The sequence below is a fragment of the Typopeltis vanoorti genome, chromosome 8 (assembly GCF_054136105.1).
Source record: "Typopeltis vanoorti isolate ZY-2024b chromosome 8, IOZ_Tvanoo_1.0, whole genome shotgun sequence".
Lineage (NCBI taxonomy): Eukaryota > Metazoa > Arthropoda > Arachnida > Uropygi > Thelyphonidae > Typopeltis > Typopeltis vanoorti.
Genome location: NC_143556.1, coordinates 24,543,452 through 24,565,616, shown reverse-complemented (window position 1 = coordinate 24,565,616; position 22,165 = coordinate 24,543,452). Strand labels below are relative to the sequence as shown.

Genomic DNA, 22,165 nt, shown 5'->3' with positions numbered 1-22,165 from the left:
GTTTATTCGATGAAATTATTTTTCTTCAATTTCATAGCATTTTATATATATTTTTTAATTTATTACTATATTGACAAATGGTTTTTCAAATCTGAAATATCCCATAAAATTTCATTTTGGTTAACCAGACAAAGCTTATCAGCTTCTGTTTTACCTTCTGCATATTTTAAGAATGCCTTCCATCCTGCTTGCTTAGCAGCTAAATAATCAAGTTCAACATTATCTCCAATGTGGATGGCTTCTTCAGCTTTTATTCCAAGGTGCTCTACTTGATGCAGAGCTGCATCAAAAATTTCTCGAGATGGCTTCTGTTGCTTTACTAGATATGAACAGATTACAAATCTGAAATGCCTTTTAAGCTCAGTTTGTCTTAAAATTGTATCAAGTCTGCTATCAAAGTTTGAAATTATTCCCAGTATTATGTGTGCCTCTTTAAGCTTTTCCAAAATCTCACACGTACCAGGATAGATTTCCCAGCATGACTTAAAACAGTAATTTTCATACAAATGTTTAGCCACTTCTACAAGTTGTTCTTCTGTTGCACATGTGCAACCTCCATCTCTGAAAGTATAATTTATCACTTTAGTCCACCAGTGGATATCAGTAAAACCTTTAGTTGCTCCAAAAGCTGGATGTATTTGATTAAAGAGTTGCCAGTTGCGGTGAAATGCCTTGGCCAAGGGAGAGGGCTGCACTTCAATTCCATATATTCGTGCTATTTCAGCATATTGTTCTCCAACTTCAACTCGCACCTTAAGTAATGTATTTGTTACGTCAAAAGTAGCTAGACGAAGGTTACTGAGGGCCATCTAGTGAAACTGGAAAAAAAAAATTATATAAGTATTAGCTAGAAATAAGATATTTCATATCTCAGTAAGAAAAACCATACAACTATGCAGAAACTTGAAGTGATAACTTAATTAGGAAGGCATACAGTATATTTTAATGAAGTACAATGGAGAAAAAAAAGTGTGTGTGGTACCTTCCGATATGGATGCTTAGATGTTTATCACTCATGTTGATATTTAGAGGAAAAAACACACATCTAAGGATAATTAACTAATATTTTATTTAAGGATAATATTTCAGTATTCCAATAATAAAATATTTCAAAATTTTAATATTCCGATATTTCATCTTTGTCACCATAGTATCTTTATGGACACAAAGAAATATGTATCATATAATGTCATACAAGTACACCCAGCAAGAAAGTGTCACTCTGCGACAGCTCCTGCAGTTCTTGAATTGGATCTTGCTGAAGATCTCAAGATGACAGTCTCCTAGAATTTTGGTAATACAACATTCTCAAAATCATAAATAAACAAATTTGGATATTTGTTTAGATTTGGAGAATGATATAATGCTATGGTGGACTCTAGAAATAGTCTCAACTTTTACATCTGCTTCTGTATAAAAAGGGGTGTTTTTCTCCTAGTTGGATTCAGTAATCTGTATCCATGGGATAATTGACCATTGCGGAATGATTGTAGGGATAATGGATATAGTTTGTATTTTTGTAAATTAGCATAAAGCTTCTGTTTGTGTGTGTGTGTGTCATACTTTAAAGCTGCATTTTAGTATAATGTTAAGAGCCAAAACACTAAATTTAGTTTTCTTATTGTTTACCAAATTGGAAAGCTACATTTCAGAGGTATCATTCCATTTGAGCTTGTGAATGCAGTTCTTAATACAGTCTGCATTAATAATTAAAGCACTACAACTTTTCTATTTAAAACAACAATTTAAAATCAGGAATGAGTCAGAAAACATTTTGAACATAATTATGTTGAATAAGAGCACTTAAATATAACATGAACATTTTATTTTTAAAAAAAAATTGAGTTATACTTGAGCGATGTTGGTTGAATTTACAGGCCCACCTAAATGTCCTAGCAGAAACTAGCACTTGCACTACCAGATTTTTTATACCTTTTGCCTCTTATATTTAAAACAATGTAAGGATTTGTCCTTGGATTTGCTATTTACTTCAAAATATTCCAGTGATGCAGTCGGTCGAATCGAACCCCATTATGTCAGCACTCTACAATATCTATAAGATATTAAACCAGGACCATCAAATGGCCAAGCACTAACATTGGTTTTCATTAATGAAAACCTATGTTAGTGCTTGGCCAGGACTTGAAAGTTTAAGATTTCATGCTGCAGCACCAGTGAGATTCATTTGAGTATTAAGAGTGCAAGTCCTAGTATGTGTCTGCAATGAACAAAGCACTTCAAAACTGCAGCAACAAATATCAATAAGAAATGATTCAAACAGGGTAACTATATATTAAAAGTGGGAAATGGGGTTAAAAAATTGTTCATATCCTTGAATCAGTTTAAACTCATACATTAAAAAAGTAGGTTGTTTAAATTACAAGATATAGATGAAAATTTTTATTTTCTGTTTAAAGATCAGTAATAATATAAATAATAAAAAAATTGTTCAAAAATAGGAAGCCGACAGTCTCCGACTTTTTATTCATCAAAAGAAATAGGTGAAAAGTTGTGATAATCACCATAAAGGAATTGAGGTAGAACCATGTTCTAGGTGTTTATCAGAAATTTTCAACCCATCCTCATATAATAGCAGTGATGTTCGAAATGAACATAATCATCAAGAAAAAAAACACTTCTAATGTTCTCATACGATCATTAAGAGTATGTAACAACTTCTGATGATAAATCTGTTACTGCTTAGTGTGCAAAACATTTCCAATGAAACCAACATTTGTAAGCACAAAACATAAGGAATGCTAATTACACAAGTTCTTTCCAACTATTTGTTTGAAGCCTCTTAACTTTGTCTAAAATATCTGTATTCCAATACCTTTTGGAAGTTGATTCCAGTAAGTGACTACATTCACTAAAATATTTTCTTAAATCTGACCTGTAGTAACCTATAGTTTATTAGTTTAATATTTTGTTACCTTTTATGCAATACCAGGGAATATAAAATAAATTTAAAAAATTCAGCTGGTTTTATCCTACAATTTTACATTTCAATCAAATCCCTTCTTATTTGCTTGTTGCTTGGTATGCAGCTTACAAAATAAATCTTTTTTTCATACAAGCAACTCTCATTTCAGATCATTCTAGTCACTATCCGCTGTACCTTCTTCAGTATATACTATATCCTTTAAGATATGAACTCAAAATTTGAAAATGATACTCTCTGTTAAATGATACTTAACCATTTTTATAAGGAATAACGATATCTTTGTATTTAATGCATGAAGTGGGGAATTCCTTTTCCCATTTCATTAATGCTAATATCAATTTCCATTTCAAAAATATTGTCTGAAATTACATGAGCTTTATAGTCAATTTTTCTAAGTTGGATAGTACTACTTATCTATCCAAAGTTTGACTACTTTGGAAACCATCTGGATGGTGGTGGTGTGTGTGTGTGTATGGAGGGGGGGGGATAGAAAATGTTCTTATCAGAGACTAGAATTGAATGTGTAATGGTCTAGCATCTGATAGTCTAGTGTTATGAACACTTTGCATCTGTCATGATAAACTGCCATAAAGCTACACAAGTCTTTTGCTGATATATAATAATAATAACTAAACCTATATTTCTACCCGCTTCAGGATAAAGGTCTCTCGCATTGCCTGTTTTGGGTTTATTATTCCCATGGTGACCCAGTCCATATTGGGAGGGTGGACAATTACAACCATCCATGCCTATGCAGGATTCGAACCTGCAGCCTCTTGGCTGGAGAGCAGATACGTTAACCCACTCGGCCAACCATGCCAGCATATATATATATATATATATATATATATATATATATATATATATATATATATATAGATAGATAGATAGATAGATAGATAGACACACACACACACACCAGCATGTACTAAACTTAGCTATTACAATATCTATTTGTACTTTTTCATTGAAGAAAAGCCAACTGCCTTCTTTCCAGTGATAGTAATATATTATTACTACTATATTTTTACTCTTAATGAGTTTTATGGTACATGCTTCTACATCTGGCATCAAGACATTTGCAACAGTTAAGAATGGTAAAGTTAATTTAATGCTGGTAACCAAAACTATAATAATCATAATTATTATAAATCCAAGAACTCATCATGGAAGGGCATCCTACTCCTCCACACACAATGCTACTACCACTATTTGCATACTATGTCATTTACCACAGTCTATAAATATGTTCTCTGGTTTGCCTGCATACTTATTCCTCTTTCTTTCTACATTTGTGTCAATCTTCTAATCTGTCTAGCTCTTCTACTCCTCTCTGACAGCTCATTTTTGCTCTACCTCTTTCCTTGTGGATTCTGTTTAATTTTTTTTGGTCATTTTATTTGTAGAATTCTTAAACATTTACAAAGCTCTGCACTTTTTTCTTAATTGCTTCTGTTGTCCATGTTTCTGATGTATAGAGTAGAACTGATTTAGTTTTTGTATTAAATAATCTGACTTTTTAAACCTATTTCCTTTGATCTCCATATTTTCTCTAACATGTTAAAAATTCTCTGTACTCTTTGTATTTTAGATTTTAAATTTTCTGCTCCTCTATGCTTTTATTATTGATCCTAGGTAATTAATTAGTCGGAACACTAAATTAGCTGTATACAAGACAGTGTTCAAACCAATTTTAACTTATGGATCTGAGAGCTGGGTCAGAAGTAAAACACTTGACCAAAGACTAGAGTCCTGAGAAACATTAGAGGCATGAACAGATGGCATCAATGGCAATATCATATTAAAAATGAGGATATTAGGAAAGAACTTGACATTGTCAGTATCCAGGAATGCATTAGCAGAGCTAATCATAGCCATAATGGTCACTTAAACAGAATGGGCGAGGAAAGATTAGCAAAAGAATTGTTCTCTGCCCAGAAAAAGTCCCAGAGGAAGACTAAGATATAGGTGGATTGATATGGTAAAAAGTGCTTTAGAAGACAGAAATATAAGATGTGATAATGTTGGAGTCTTGACAGACTATCATATCTTGTACACCACTCGAGGGTGTACACGATTTTTAGCGAAGATGGTAAATTAAATATAGAAATAGACAACAGAATCAGCAAAGCTGGTATGGTGGGAAGTCAACTGAATAAATTCATATGGAATAAGAGAGAAATCGGAACACTAAATTAGCTGTATACAAGACAGTGTTCAAACCAGTTTTAACTTATGGATCTGAAAGCTGGGTCAGAAGTAAAACACTTGACCAAAGACTAGAGACCACAAATATGAGAGTCCTGAGAAAGATTATAGGCATGAACAGATGGCATCAATGGCAATATCAGATTAAAAACGAGGATATTAGGAAAGAACTTGACATTGTCAGCATCCAGGAATGCGTTAGCAGAGCTAATCTCAGGTGGTATGGTCACTTAAACAGAATAGGCGAGGAAAGATTAGCAAAACAAGTGACCAGGTTGGCAGCAAAACGACCCAGAGGAAGACCAAGATATAGGGGGATTGATATGGTATACAAAGTGCTTTAGACTATAGAAATATAAGATCTGATAATGATAATATTGGAGTCTTGACAAGTAACAGACTGATTTTGGAGGAAAATTGTAGATAGGAAATTAATAATGATGTAATTTTTTTCATGTAGTACTATCATATCCTGTATCCTGTACACCCCTTGAGGGTACATGGCAGGAATTTGATGATGATGATGAACTTCTCAATACTTACATATATCTCTTTTCAATTAATATAAGGCACACATCATGTTATCTATCTAGCTTAAAGAAATATCATTAACAAACATCTTAATACTTGAATAATTGGCGTTAAGGACATGTTATGATTAATATAACATATTGTAAACTTAAGAAAATTCATACAAGATTATATATAAGCGTTAGATAAGTCATAACCCAAAATATTTCCTAGGAATTAACTATACTCATTCTTAGATGTAATCATCAAAATCCAGACAAGTATTAACAAGTCTAAATGTTATTCTGGCTATTTATGTTCCTCTTACATGCATTTTTCCAGTTCTACAACCTATTCTTATAGCATCACACAGTCTAAATAAAACAATACTTTAACTCACATGAGCTGTCTTCTGTTGGGCTGCACTCTCCAATCCCATTGGCTTCGATTTCCTTTTCTTCGTCTCGGGTTTTGGATCTCTCCTTTAGGTCCTTGGGATACCGGCCATTCATCAGGTTGGCTCACGGGATGTGGGTGACGATTCATCAGCATGTTAATATACTGGCAAAGGGTTGCGAATTGTCAGGGCCTTCACAGACTTAGATAAGCGGAATGGCTCATAGACAAGTTCGGTTGCTCCTCAGCTGTTTCGTCCCCTGGTCATCTACGCTTCTGGGCTTATTGACAGCTGGCAGCATGGCTTCCTCCTCGACACGTCAGGACATCACTCTAAGGCTTTCTATCACATCATCTCTTCGTATGGTCGTTTCTTCTCTGTGCAAAAAAACTCCTCGTGTCTCTGGAAGTCCCATCTTATATTCCATCAGTTCTGAGAGCCTGGGTTCGGTTTTCTAAACCTCGTGCACGTATGCGAACCCCTTACATTGTCATATGATTTCTGGTTCTGGAACCTTCAACAAGCCCTTTCTTCTCCGTCTTCGTGTTTTAATTTCATTGAGTCAGACAGTGGAACATCCGTTTGAATTTTGCCACCCCCTTTTTGCATCGACCTTGAGGTCACTTAGGGTTGAACTTGTAAACAAAATTTCAAACAGCGTTCCGACTGTAGAGCGTTTCCCTTAGCCTTGAAAGTTTTACATCTTTTGTTCAAAGAGATAGCTAATTCCCATTGGGCATGTAACATACAATACAAAATGTTAAGAGAAAAAACTATTTACAGATGTTCTGGCTTCTGCCTAACTGTAAAAACTCAATGTGTTCGTTATACAAAATTTATTCTTGTTGCAATCGAATTTTTATTGTCTTATCAAAGCCTTATAAAGAGGCAAAATTACTTCCTTATCCTTACATGTCAAGGCTTGCTTCAGCATAGAAATTATCCTCTGAGTTGTATTTGCAACTTTTGCTATGTGATCTTTGAACTTTAAATTCTTATTCACCAATACACCAAGATCCCTTGCCTCTTCAGAGTCTTGTAGCATAACCCTGCTAATATATGCTGCTGGATCTCTAATCATGCCAAAGTGCATAACTTTACACTTACTAACATTAAACTGACAGCCATTTTCGTTTGCTCAGATTTCCAGTCTATTCAAATCATTTTGTAATTGCTGAATATCAGTAGCATCCCTGATTGCCCTGTCTATCTTTGCATCATCAGCAAACAATTGTAAATCTGATGATAGCCCCTGCTTGAAGTCATTAATGTATAGATTAAAAAATAACGACCCAAGGACTGAACCCTGAGGTACACCACTGGTTACCTTAAATCTGGCAGATTCACACCCACTGTATACCACTTTTTTGATATCTGTCTCTTAACCATCCCCTGATCCAAGTCAATAGATTATGTTCCAATCCCGTATTCTCCAGTTTACGCAACAGCCTATCGTGTGGTATCCTATCAGATGCCTTAGAAAAATCCAATATTATCATAGTATATCCATTTCCTTTATCCAACTCGGCCGTAACATTGTTATAAAATATGAGCAAATTGCTAAAACATGACCTTCCTTTAGTAAGCCCATGCTGTTCTCTACAGAGTATAGAATGATTGTCTACCAATTTCTGTATGCAAGTTCTTACTAACTTCTCTAAAATCTTCACTACCACACCAGAAATACTAATAGGTCAGTAGTTAGACACATCAGTTTTTGCACCACCCTTGTGCAATGGAACTATATTACATTCCTGAGCTGAGACTCAAGTTATACAAATGTGTTAAAGGCCTAGCCAATTCAGCTGAACATTCCTTTAACAAATGGGCAGATATTCCATCTGTCCCTATTGACAAATTCTTATCCAGGTTATGCAGAAGCTCTTCAACCTCGTTTTCATGAATCTCTAACTCTTCATCCAATGTAGCAGTAGCACTATGCACCATGCTACATACATCTGGTTGATATGTCTTAGCAAAGTGAGCACTCGTGAACTGAACAATCTCCTTAGCTTCTGACATTCGTGTACCATCTGCATTCAATAAAGTTATTCTTCCACATTTATTCATTCTTTTGCTTGCGGCATAACGATAAAATTCTTTTGGATTGCCTTTAGCTTGCATGGCCAATTTCTTTTCATACTCCGTTTTAGCTTTTCTCACAATACTCATTACTTTTCTGGTCTGAGCTTTATATATTTCATAACTCCTCTCACTCTTATTCTCGCGAAACTCTTTCCACATCATCATCTTGTGAATTTCTAGCTTAATAAGGCTGCACATCCATTTCACACCCAACCTATTTACTCTTCGAACACTAGGGATACATTCAAATACCGCCTCATTCAAGCATTTTTTCAAAGATTTCCATGCAATGCTGACATTTTTTCCATTCAGTAACTGATATCCTGAGTTTCTTTTTTCACATGCTGCTTGAGAAAGTTATCCCGCAACAATTCAAAAAATTCCTGTTCTTTCTGATCATGAGATTTCTCTTCTACCCAATCAATGTTTGGAAAATTAAAGTTACCCATAAGGCTAAATTGGCAATGCATTTCTTCATCCCCTACAACTGAGCTGCCAGGTCTGTAGCAACACCCCACCATATATTTCATTCTGTTAATATGCAGTTCACACCAAATAGACTCATCGTGGAACATTGTTACCATCATCGTTTTCTTGTATTTCTACCCTAACTGGACTTAAGTCATCTGATATCATTAGTAACACTCCAACTCCTCTCCTATCTCTTCTGTCATTCCTAAAAATAGTATGTCCATTACACTCGATCCCACTTACCATATCTGATTCTGATAGCCAGGTTTCACTGATGCCAATAATCTTAGGCCACATTGTATTCAATAAAGCAATAAACTCAACTCCCTTGTTTCTAATGCTCCTGGCATTTGTGTATAGACATAATAAATTATGACCTAGCCTATTCTTATAATTAGATATGCAATGCATTTGGTCTTGTTCTAGAATTTTCTCTTTTCCCTCCCCAGACATACTTAAAAGGTCTGAACCCAAAGCATATTTTTCCACTCCTACACCACATACGTAACCATGTTCAAAGGCATTTATATCTTTATCACGTTTGTATACCATAGCTGAACTTTCATACATATTTTTCCTTTCCCTTCCTCCCTTGATGATCTAGTTTCCCTGACACTGCATTAAGTCTCATACCAAGAAGTAATTTCTCCAGGCTTCTGATGCCAAATGAATTCAAGTGTACGCCATCATTCTTATACAAATCTTTTCTGCCATCAAACACACCCCACACGTCTAAAAACTCGCATCCATATCTTCTACATAGCTGCGTGAAATCATTTGCTATCTGCTGTTTTAAGGATACTTGTGACATAAGACTGAATGATATATGCACGTAACCACAAGAAAGATATTTATTTAACCAAATATTTCGGTCTGGAAATAGCAGACCATCCTCAGTGGCATTACAAGAACAGTTTAAAAAATACAAGTTAGAATACTAACAATAGATCGTTAAAAATAGAACACGGCGCATGATGTTATATCACTAAGTATGAAACGGAATATTTTGAAGTAGAGACATGATTGAAAAAAAAAAAAAATTGAGTAATCTTGATTAGACTTTCCCAGATTTTTGATATAGATAGATATACAGTCATTACGATTCAGGTTGGGACGATGGAGCAAGGCCTCCACACTTTCCTTGAACAAACGTTCGAACCTATAACTGGATCTATGTATAATAAATTTAGTTTAATCCTTTATCCAAGTGTGAGCAAACAAAGTTTGCGCCTGAAAGTATCTTCAGGACTGGGTTAAGGTGGTACAACACCAGGGCAACTCGTTGCAAAGGTGGAGCAAGATACCAACACTCCTATCTCAGTATCTCCTATAATGCAAAACACATCTCCTTGCAGATATGTCTAATGTTATGCATTAAGGGAAGGGCCACTACCTAAAAAAAAAAAAAAAAAAAAAAAAAAAAGGGATCTATGTAAGAGGCAAGTCCTGGACCAAAAGATGCTGTGGTCCGTTTCAATCCTGTGTTGAGCCAATCCAGACTTTTCAGGTTTGTTGTGAAGAATGGAGGATTGATGTTCTTGGATTCTTTTTTCAAGAGAACGTCCAGTCTGTCCAAAATAGGAGAGATCACAGTTGCATGGAATTTGATAAACTCCAGGAAGAGATAAAGTTGAGCTTTTGTCTTTAGGAGAAGGAAAATGAGAAGACAATTTGTTAATAGGTGAATATGTAGTTGTTAAGTTGTTAAATCATATTTCTTTAAAATTCTTGCGATAGGTTCTGAAATATTCTGAATTTTTTTTTTTTCCAATCATGTTTCTACTTCAAAATACTCCGTTTCATACTTAGTGATATAACATCACGCGCCGTGTTCTATTTTTAATGATCTATTGTTAGTATTCTAGCTTGTATTTTTTAAACTGTTCTTGTAATACCACTGAGGATGATCTGTTATTTCCAGACCGAAATATTTGGTTAAATAAATATCTTTCTTGTGGTTACATGCATATATCATTCATCATTTGCTATCATCGCCCTCCTTAACTCAGTACTATCATATACAGGGTGTTCGGGATAAATTTGACATATTTATAATTAATTATATTTTTCCGTAAGTTACATGTATTAACACACACTTCTCTTCATTTAAAAGTTTGGACCCTTCTTCATTCATATACAAGATGTCAGAAAGGATGGATAGCTGGAACCCACCTGAATCATGGAAGAGAATAACTTGTATCATGATGATTCGTGCCCGCCATCAAAATAAGGATATTACGACTGCTGCCCAATGCTCCCTGAATACAGTAAAAACAATCAGGCATGAACTAGAGACTTGCAATGGTGACTACGAGGATGTAGCAAGAAGAAAGATCCCTAGCAGACGATCTGATTGCGTTCGTACAGCAGAATTCCTCGCAAATCTGCAGGAACAGGTGTTGAAGAACCCTGGCATTGGAATTCGGGCTTTGTTCGTGGAGTTGCTAACTGTAGTCAAGCCCTGGATAACAAGGGTAGCCAATGGTAGGCCGTATGTATGGCAGCAGGATTCGGTCCCTTGCCACACCTCTGGGAAAAGTCAAAAATGGTTGTCTGAAAATTTCTACGACTTCACCAGTCCAAATGTTTGGCCTCCAAACTCCCCAGACCTTAACCCCATGGATTATTTTGTATGGGGCGCAGTTGAAAAAGACACCAATCGCACTTCCAGTAATACAAAAGCCCAGTTAATGGATAAAATTAAAACAGTTTTTGCGGCCCTTCCCAGGGAGACTGTAGCATCAGCTTGTTCGAGGTTCCGAAGCAGAATTGAAGCTGTGATCGATGCTAATGGTGGTTATTTTGAGTAAATCTTGTTGATAGTATTGTAATTAACTCTGCCTGTAATGTTTTTTTGTCAATTCATTAAATTTAATAGATACAAAGAAGATTTTCTTTTTCCTTACGAAACTCAAATTTATCCCGAACACCCTGTATAGGTAGTAATCCTACAATTTTTACTCTCTCACATTTCTTTCTCGCTTCTTCCAACAGACCTTTCATATCTTCTCTCATACTATGTTTGTCACCACTTAAATTATTAGTACCTACCATCACTACCATTTCTTTTACATTTCTTTTTTGGTTTTCAATTACGTTTGTCATATTTTTAATTTTCACTCCCTCATCTTTCCTCAACTATCATCTTTTTTTTTTTTCCAGAGTATATATTATTGTTTTTCCTGAACAACTGGATCACTCCCTGTCTGTTCCACCTTGTCTTGCTTATTCCCAATATTTCAATTTTGTAGTCTTTCATCTCTTTGGCTATATTGGCTCCTTTTGATGTTTCATACATACTCCTCATATTCCAACATCCAATTTTTTTTTGACTCCAAATAATTTGTATGTCTTGGTCTTGTACAAATTTTGTGTTGTATTCCTCAATTTCTTAGTTTCTCCATAAGAGCTTTTGCTAGGGATGTCATTCTCAGCAGTTTGTCATCTTTGTTTAGGGTTACTCTTTGGTCAGATTTTTCTGTGGTTCTGGTTTCCATAGCAAAGCACTTTTTTACAAGGATGGGTTGCTAGCCCTTCTTTCAACCCTCACATATTTACCCAGGCTTGGAACCAGATAATGTGGCATAGCCACATGTCTGGCTTGTTTGCCTGCATACAGAATGAAAAACTCCTGAATTTCCCTTAGGAAAAAGTCCTATGATCAAGGCATATCTCCTCCCACTATTCAGCAGTCTATCCACAGTATCTCTCCTGTGAAATTTTGTCAAAAGAACATCAGAAAAATACTCAACAGTCTATAAGTCTCTTGGCCCTTGTACTCTGGAACTTGCACCCATTTTGTATCATCTTTTAAAATTGTCATAAAATAATGCTTCACTATTTGAAGACTCGCCAACTACATAGTGATCGCTAATATGAATTCTACTATTCTCGTTACTGCATATCTCCCAGTCAACTTTGCTGACCTGTGGATGTGAGGCCATGGAAAAGTTTGGAGAAACTCAATTGGTCGCTTTGATATTTCCAAGGCATTTGACCAAGTCTTGCATCATGGCCATCTTATTAAGCTACCATCTTATATTTCTCTTTCCCTTGGTGAAGGATTTCCAGCTTCTTCTCTGGTCATAGACTGAAGGTCATGTGGATGGCTTCCTTTCATCAGATTTTTCAGTCAATGTTGGTGTTTCCCAGGGCTCCGTACTTTCACCTACACTCTTCCTCCTTTACATCAATCCTTTGACATCCAGTCCTGTTCATAATTTTCATGACAACAGTAATCTTCACTCTTTCTCAGTTTCTAAACCCTCTAATGCCCAGTTAATTAGCACTTGAAGATTTCTAACCAATGCTTTAAACACTGATCTTGCCATTCTTAAGTGGGGTGAGGATAACATGAACTTTAATGCCATCAAACACAGTTGTCTTATCTTATTTCCAGGAAGAAAGACCATGCCGCATGTTCAACAATATTCTACTTGCCAGTCAGACCAATTTTCTCTTGAATTAACTTGCATCTAATCTGTCATAGTATATATATATATATATATACGCATCAAATCCATAGCCACCAAAAGATTTTTTTTTTTCTTTTTGGTTCTAAACAGTACTTCTCTCTTGCTCAATTCCTGACACTCGACAAAGCTATAATTCAGTGATCATAGAATAACTAATATGTAAATATGGGGTGTTGCACCTAGGACCTTCCACAGAATGTTCTGTTTTTTTTTTTTTTTTTTATATGCATTTTTCTATTGGTGCTGCTCCATGTATATTCTAATCAGGTATGAACACAAGCATGTGTTGGTCAACACCCTTACGCAGCTCAACTACAAATCCATCGAACCAACTTCTCATTCTCTGCTTTTATTCCATATACACATACCAGTCACTGAATTAGAAACTTTTATGCATATGCACATAAACATCATGCAGTGTATGTATATGCAAAATACTTGTTCATGTATCATCACATTCTAGGCAATTATTTAAGAATGCTGCTGGTCAGTAATCTTCAATAGTGTTGATCACAATGGAAACACAAAATTTTTCAGAGTTCAATAAAGGCCTTATTGTGGATATGTTTCTCAAAGGAAGAGATATAACAAGTGTTTAATCAGTGGAAAAATAGCCTACTTGCTTGTCTAAGAGGTGTAAATGTGGTTCTGGTTCTAAGACAGCCTGTCAGGAAACCGTTGTCTGAGAAAGTGTGTATGGACAACTTCCTGCATGTAATTGACTGAAGCATTTAATGAAGGCTGTTCCTGACCTATATCTCACCAAACTATGTACAGAGAATTGAAGAGGATGGATATTGATAGTCGCATGCCTGTAAGGAAACCACTGATTTCTGTGAAGAACCAGAAAGTTTGTCTACAGTGGTCTCAGGAAAACTGGAAAAGTTAGGCAGTCTGACAAGTCAAGGTACATCTTGTTCTGTACCAACCATAGGCAAAGAATTTGGCCTGCGCCCATGAAACAATGAACCCAGTTTGCCTTGTAAGCACAACTCAAGGCTATGGAGATGACATCGTCTGTTGGTACAGAACAGGGCTCTTGATATTGCTGGAAGGTCAGATGTCCTCCATGGAATCACTGAACACTGTTGCCAATCAAGTCCATCCTGCAATGTTGACTTCATATTCAGCAGGTGATGGGTGTTTCAGGGATGACTGCAACTGTCATCCCTGAATTGAATTATTGTGTCCATTGCACAAGAATTGTTCAATAGTGGTTCAGCAATCATGACAGTGTCTCCCACTACCTTTCCTAGATCTGAATCCCATTGAGAATATATGGACATGTTAGAAAAACATACATTAGCAAAGCGACCTTCCATCAAATCTGAGTTGGAAGACACTGTCATCATCATGCAACTACATCAGGTGAACACCTGATGTAGTTGCAATTAATCACCTTGTGGAATCTGCCAAACCACAATATGTTCTATAATTCAGACTGAAGGAGATCCAACACAGTATTAAAAGTTCCTAATTTAGTGGTTGGTATGTGTTACCCTGTTCTTTGGAACAGTCTTCCACATACCATTGTTCCCTATGATTATAGACCTCAAGTCTTCAAGAACCCATCAACAAATTCCTTTCTCTCTAGCCCCATGTTATATGCACAACAATATCATGTCATAGATCTTGAAAATTTTTGTGTGCAAGGGAGCCTCATATTAAAAAGAATGCGATAAAAATATCGGAATCTACAGAAATTAAGGCCTGTGTAGCTCAGTGTAAGTGGGATATGCATCCTCCATGCTAGGCTGCCCAAAGCTAGGTCTATAGTTCGAGTCTAGTTGCTGACTGGCATAACTTTTTCTGCCTTTCTTTGATCAGTTTATGAGTGAGTCGATCTCTGGTATGGGCAAGCAGGTTTTTTTTTCTCCTGGAAACTCAGGTTTTTCATCCTGTCAACTCAAGAAAATCGACTGTAGAATCCACATTATTTCAGACAGTAACACATCCTGTTAGGGCTATGTACCAAGAGATGGCAGCACTTGTTTGCCAATCTTTTCATTGGTGACCACCTATAATTAGTGATAGTCATGGGCTGGCTATCTCTAATTGGCTACCAGTGGAGATTGACCTGTCCACTCAGTCTCCAAAAGCTAGATAGGGTTAAAAGCCTTGCCTACTCCCTATAAGGGAATAAAAGGCATTAGCTTATTTTTATTATGCAGAAGCCTAGTTAAATGAACGTGAGTCTTAGTTGTAACCTGTACAACATATCCACCCATGATTTTTTTAAATAGACTACCACTGACATTAACAGTCGCTGGTGGGCTAAGGATTTTTGTTTTCTATTTATTATTTTTGTAATTTTTATTCATTTTTGCCTAGTCCAGTAATCTTGCTTTAGAGACCAAAGTTAAAACTTTCAAGCCGCTTTCAGGACTAAAATAAGGGGAAACAGTCTTCTACCGGGCTACGAAATTAATCACCCACCTAAGAACAATCACAAACATCTATGTCCACATCAGGACTCGATTCGCAACCCAATGGTTGGAGAGCAGATAGGCTGACCACTCATCCTACACATGCAGGACCATATTCCATCTGGACAATACCAGCAAGCATGCTAGTGTCCAAAACCTAAGGATGAATACTATTTTTGAAGATTACAACTATAAATCCAGACGAATCAGCTTGCGGCAATAACTAGCGATTTCTAGTACAATGCGGTACACATTCAAATTTTCGAATCGTGCTCAAAGGTGTCAGCGGTAGTACTCAACAGGATGAAAGGCAAAAGGCTGTGTTAAGTGAATCATGTTTGAAGGAAGCTCTTTTTGTGAAGCAATAAAGTTCCAAACTTGGTGTCTTGTAATGTCTCAAAGACATCATCTAGATGATTCCACACTGAAAGAATTATTGAAAACGTTGAAGAAGGCTGCAGACTTACTGATATTGCCAGACTTTGGAATCTCACATAGCATTGTATCCAGGCTTTGGGCAGCACTGCAAACCAATGCAATGTGTTCCAGACGTTTGCTAAGAGGTCGTCCTCGCTCTGCTACGAAGCAAGAAGACAGATGTGTGGTTATAACAGCAAAACATAATCGATGCACTATGGCAGGTCAGTTTGCAAGTCAACTCCATTCAAGCACAGCTACGTGGATATCTCGACAAACTGTGGCAAGACGTTAACGACAAGTAGACCTATACGTCCCAAGACCTGTAGTTTGCATCTCTTTATCCACAACTCATCTTTCAGTGGTGTTATATCCAGGGCTGACTCAGACATCGGTTTTTCGGACCTCATACCGTGACCCAATATCAGAGGGCCGCTCTTTCAAATTGCTAAGAAAATTTGATAATAGAATATTTGATGTTTTAGAGATGTATTGATATTGGAACTATTTTAATAATAATAGTACAATGAAGGTCTTCAACTTCGTGTTCGATTGTTCCGTAGTGCTGTAGGCAAAGAATTAATTTTTTGGATGACAATGTCACACCACATCGTAGTGGATGTGGTGTGACATTCGAACACTGGAGATACAGGAGACCAAGGATAACCGAATCTAGTGGCCAGCATGCTCCCCAGATCTCAACCCCCATAGAATATGCTTGGAACACATATAGGAAGATGCATTGCTGCTCGAAATTGTCCTCCAGGAAACAATCAAGTCCTTATATTTGCTCTGAAGGGGAAGTGGGTCAGTTTGACAGTACGACGTTGTGAGAGTTGCATCGCAGCTTGCAGTGGACATATACCATAATGAAATCTCTCTCTCTCTCTCTCTCTCTCTGCATTGTTTTCTATAAGCACTGTACATTAATTCTTTAACTACTTCCTTAGGAAATTTGTTAGTTCTAGCCTCTGGATTATTGCATTTACATGCTTTAGTTCTTTAATATAGTATTTTTTTAACGATACATACCTCTGTTGGAACTTTTTATATTTCAGAGACATGCTTCCAGCTGATATCAGCATATTACTAAAAACACTCGGGAACGGTAGGACATTTGTGTATTGGACTATTAAGTTACAACGATACAGAAGATGTACTTGACTGCCAAAGAACAGGTCTACCACGCTGCTGTAGGGCGCAACAACTTCTGAGGACTTTGATGGCACGCCTCTGTTGTAATCCTGTGAGAACGCAGAAAGTGATGTAGAGAGAGATGAACGTTTCGCAGAGAATGATGTCACCTGTACTAACTGTTGACCTGGGATGAGAGCCTGTCCTCATTATACTGGACACTTCTTAACTCCACAACTTATGCCGCAGAGGGTGATAAAATCAAATGCACTTCTTCAGCGGTATGCGAACAGACAAAATATCCTCTTCAGAGATGGGAAGATTTTCGTCATTGAAGAGTCGTTTAACTGCCAAAACGATCGGGTATATGTCCGGATGGTCGCATGACACTCAGGATTCAGAGAGGTCATCACCCCGCGTCGGTGATAGTTTGGGGGTGATATATTAGGGAGTATCCAAGTGGCATATCCACAAGAAAAGGGTCAACCCCTCCACCAAAGTGTATCAAGCCACCATGCTGGAACCTGTGGTATGGTCCCTGAACAACACTTTGTTTCATGCTGGCAATGGACCTTCCACAAGACTCATCCCCTGGATGCAAGGCGAGGACCATGCAACAGTGATTGAAGACGAATGTGCCCGACCACATATCATCTGATTGGCCTTCTGAAAGTCCCGATCTGAATCCGTTGAGCTTCTAATTTTGGCCGGAGCTTGAGAGAGTCGCCTGCAAGAAACGACACCGCAACATCGCTAGCCTGAAGCTGGATTTGGAGGGCGCAATGGCAGCATTTCCGTTGGATGTCGTGCGTGCCTTCATTGATATGTGGGCTCACAGAAGTTGAGAGTACATGGAAGCAAAAGGGGGACATGTAGAATAGGGTACTGCTATATGCACGTTATACACATGTGGTTTTTATGTGCTGAAAGCTGTAAATGATTTACTGATTAAAAGTTTATACGCTGTTAAGTTGTAACAGTATTTATGGCTAGACTAGGTAATATCATTAATAATTATAATGAAAAATGCAAGATAATTAAACAGAACATTTTAAACATAGTTTCGAATAATTTTAAATAATGATTTAGATCTAAAAATGTACAGATATAAATTTGTAATTATTATTATTATTATTATTATTATTATTATTATTATGTGACACCTCCAGGGAGTTCAAGGGCTCATCGCGGGAGGGTACCCTACTCCACCTCGCTAAACACATCTCACCCTCTCCGCCGCTACTCAATTCTCCAACTATGACACTCAATAATAAGCTACGTTATCAAACAAAGTATTTTAGATATTTTACAGAAATTTTACAGAAATATTAAAAGTTTAGCATTCATGCACTAGTATCAGTAAAATCAATAAATAAGCAATCCTAAAATACATTTCCGTATTTTATTATTACATGACACCTCCAAGGAGTCCAAAGACTCATCGAGGGAGGGCACCTACTCTACTTCAACTTTCTGTCTCCACCAATCCACTACAACTACTTTCATCATCTACACCAACGCCATCTACTGCCGACCACCACCACTAGTGTTTTCACAGACAATCACAAACATCCATGTCAGGATTCAAACCCGCAGCCTTTTGGCTGGAGAGCGAATACGCTAACCACTCGGCCAACCAGGTCAGCATTTTATTTTACAGAATCGTTTGCGTTTTCATCTTTTATTGTGGTGTTAAAGTGTTACAGCCTAGTTTTGCATGTTCACTCGATATGACTTGCTTGCTTTAAATTTTATTTCCAGAAAGAAATATCTTGCAACATGAAACTAAGAACGTGTGATCGTGACTCACTGGAAACTGTCGAAACTAAAATGAATGAATCAGCCTTTAGTACTTTCATAAGGACCATCTGCCTATTGCTGAAACGTGAAACCGAAATCCGAGTTGCAACAAATGGCTCACTCGAATTAGAAATTAATACTTGATTCACAGCTCCATTACAGGTCCTAGTTTAAAAATTAATTTTATTTATTTATTTTTCTTAAAAAATAAAATAAAATAAAAGTGTCCAGGAGAGACTTGTTCAGGGACATGGGACAATGGTAAGAATTCCAAGATTATTAATTACAGTATATGCAAATAATAATTTTATATATATCTAAAATTATATATAAATATATATATATATATATTCACTAGAAGAAATTTTTCTAAGCCTTTTTTCGACCGGTTCCCGAGTTAGTCGATCTCTGGCACGGGCAAGCAGGTTTTTCCTCCCGGAAACTCGGGTTTTTCGTCCTGTAAACTCAAGAAAATCGACCGTAGAACCCACATTATTTCAGGCATTAAATATATTGTGTTAGGGTTAGGGACCACGAGATGGCGGCACATTTGAGCCGTCTCTCTTCACTGCGTACCACTTAATTAGTGATAGCCTTGGGCCATCTGTCTCTGATTGGGTACCAGTGGAGATTGAACTGCCCACTCAGTCTCTAAAAGTTAGATAGGGCTAAATGGCCTCGCCTACTCCCGTATACGGGAATAAAAAGGCATTAGCTGATTTTTTTTTTTTTTGATATATATATTCATATGGCAGTTCATATTATTTAACTTATCATACACCTCATCAATTTTACTAATTCATTCTCGAAACGATGCAGATTGTTATCATCTATAACTCGTTGTAGTAACGGCTATTCACGTTATCAATCGTAAAAAATAAAATAAAATAAAATAAATAAATAAATAATCCTTTTATTACTGACGTTTTATTATTCCCCTTAGTATAGATTGGATATAGGCTAGCGTTATGTAAAACAGCATTCTCCAAAGACAAAATTAATTGTTAATCTATCGGTTAAGTAGAAGTTATAGCTAACCAAACTAATCTCATAATTAATATGATAGGTACAGCTTCCTAAAGTTACTTAGTGTCTCTCAACAACCTGTTCTCTTGCCATCAATTAAAAATCTGGGTGACGAAAGTTGTAAATTATAATATAATATTGGGCGGAATAGAAATTTAGGAGTATCCGAACTTCCTTTCACCTGGAAAAGAAGCTTCTTATAATTAAGCCTGTAATCTACTATGCTTTATGGCTAGTTCTTTTACCAAACGATTCATGAGCTTAAATTCCCTGTCAGCCGAAATACTCAAATCCTTCTATTTATTAATTCTTCCTAAAGCTTTCTCATTTAAATTATGTTTTTCTAATACTAACTGGTTACCAAATTCGCACTTCTCTGTTCAATTTCTTTCTTTCTTTTTTTTTTTTTTTACTATCAACACAAAGAGAACTGACGTCTTCCTCACTGTTTTCTATTAGGTTAAAACAAGAATAATCAGTGTATACATGACACACGCCTACGTAGAATATGAAATCCACAAATAAGATTATCGAATATTAATATTTTTTTTCTAATATTAAATATTATATTCTAATAAACACATACCTTGTTATGTATTTTAGCGTGAGCAAATGACAGAACAGCTGACTGCAGAAGATGCTCGGCAAGTGGTAGCTGTCAGTCGACATGTGCTTACGTTTTCATTCGTAAGGCTGAAAACGAAAGTGAACTAGAGTTTATATACGCAGTATACGGAGAAGCATTTCCATTTGCTGCTTATTAATTTAAGGAAGTTTAACTTCCCGATATAAAACAGACCTCATTAAAGAAATTATTGATAAAGCATTCAATGACGACAGAAAAATAGTACAAGATAAGAGTGAAAAAAAAAAAAAATCTTTATATCCCTTAACAGTAAGTGGATAAACGATGATTGAAGTGTGGTAACCATCTCGTGTGCAGCTGAACGATATTATGATCGTTAAAAAAAAAAAAAAAAAAAAAAAAAAACGATTTAAAACAACAAAAGAGAAAATTTACAGAAGAATGTAAGCCTAGTCATAAATTATATATGTATGTGTGTGTATTACACCCGTCTATGGACTTGCACATTAACTTTTTAAGATGAGTATCCACGGTATCTAAAGAAAGTGTAACGTTTTAAAATTAACTTTCTGTCTGGTTTGCTTGTTTTGAGGACGAAACACTCGAGTTTCCAGTAGAAACCCACCTCTGAGACCTGCTAACTCATCACTTGACTGAAAAGGCCTGCTAAAGGCTCTTTGCGTCATAGAAGAGATTCGAATCCAAGTCTTTCCAACCAGAGAGCTCTTCTGAACTGAGTTACGGAAACAGTGTACGGAAAGGAAATTTTCATATAACTGGAAGGAGACCTTTCGAATTTTTCTTTACACTGTTCAGTTAAATTAGTGTTAAGTTTATTACTTGTCACTGGACCACAACCGAAATTGTCTGTTTCCAAGACAGATGAGTGAGGATTACCGTTTTTTTTTTTTTTCTTAATAAAAATAAATACACAAACAAACAAACGGATTTTTTTTTTTCGAGAGTTAGTTCTGGTATGAAGCATTTTGCGTGTGAATGATATCTCGAGTACGCAAAAACTGGATTACAGCGCTATGTGAATCGGGTAGGCTGTAACTGAGATTGCTGTTCAGATGGGCAGGGTCGAGAGCTATTTGTTTGGATTCCAAGATACGTCTCTCCAATTCATCGGAGCATTTATGGATGTTTGAAGTTAAGTTCCAGTCTATTTGATGTTGTCATCCTTCAACATTGGTATTGGCCGAGAATAAAACGCAGCTGGATAGGGCATTAGCACGGGTTCTGTGCTAAGAAATGTGACGTTGATGTTCTTCTAGGCAGAGAGAGAGAGAGAGAGAGAGAGAGAGAGAGAGAGAGAGAGATGGACTTTTCCGTCTGGCCATAATATGGTTTACTGCAACTGCAAATGATTTTGTACACTCCTGGCAACTGAAGAAGGTTGTGTTTTACTTTAGATTGACCGAGGCAAGATCGGAGTTTTGGTAAGGTGGAGAAATATGTTTTAACATTAAATTTCTTCAAGATTTTCTCTAGTTTAGGAGAAAGAGAACTTATATACGGTAAGAAGATGTAGGCTGTGGGGTTTGAGTTGTCTTCATTACTTTGTTGATTACGTACACTAAGACGATTATAGATATTTTTAGGAGAGTAACGTTATTTAAGAAGATCCTTTTGAGATATTAAGTTCATGTTGAAGTTCCTCTTCTTTTGACAAGGATCGCGTCC

At 36.5% G+C, this 22,165-nt stretch overlaps 1 protein-coding gene across 1 annotated transcript; it reads right to left on the bottom strand.

The window, feature by feature from the left end:
• Nucleotides 1-20,576, bottom strand: LOC150103857 (rhythmically expressed gene 2 protein-like). Its single transcript, XM_090396559.1, has 2 exons — nt 20,480-20,576; nt 1-818 (listed from the first exon to the last, which is right to left on the bottom strand). The coding sequence occupies exon 2, from the start codon at nt 807-809 to the stop codon at nt 66-68; it is 744 nt and encodes a 247-aa protein (XP_090252685.1). The 5' UTR covers nt 810-818; nt 20,480-20,576; the 3' UTR covers nt 1-65.
• Nucleotides 20,577-22,165: the final 1,589 nt, after the last annotated feature.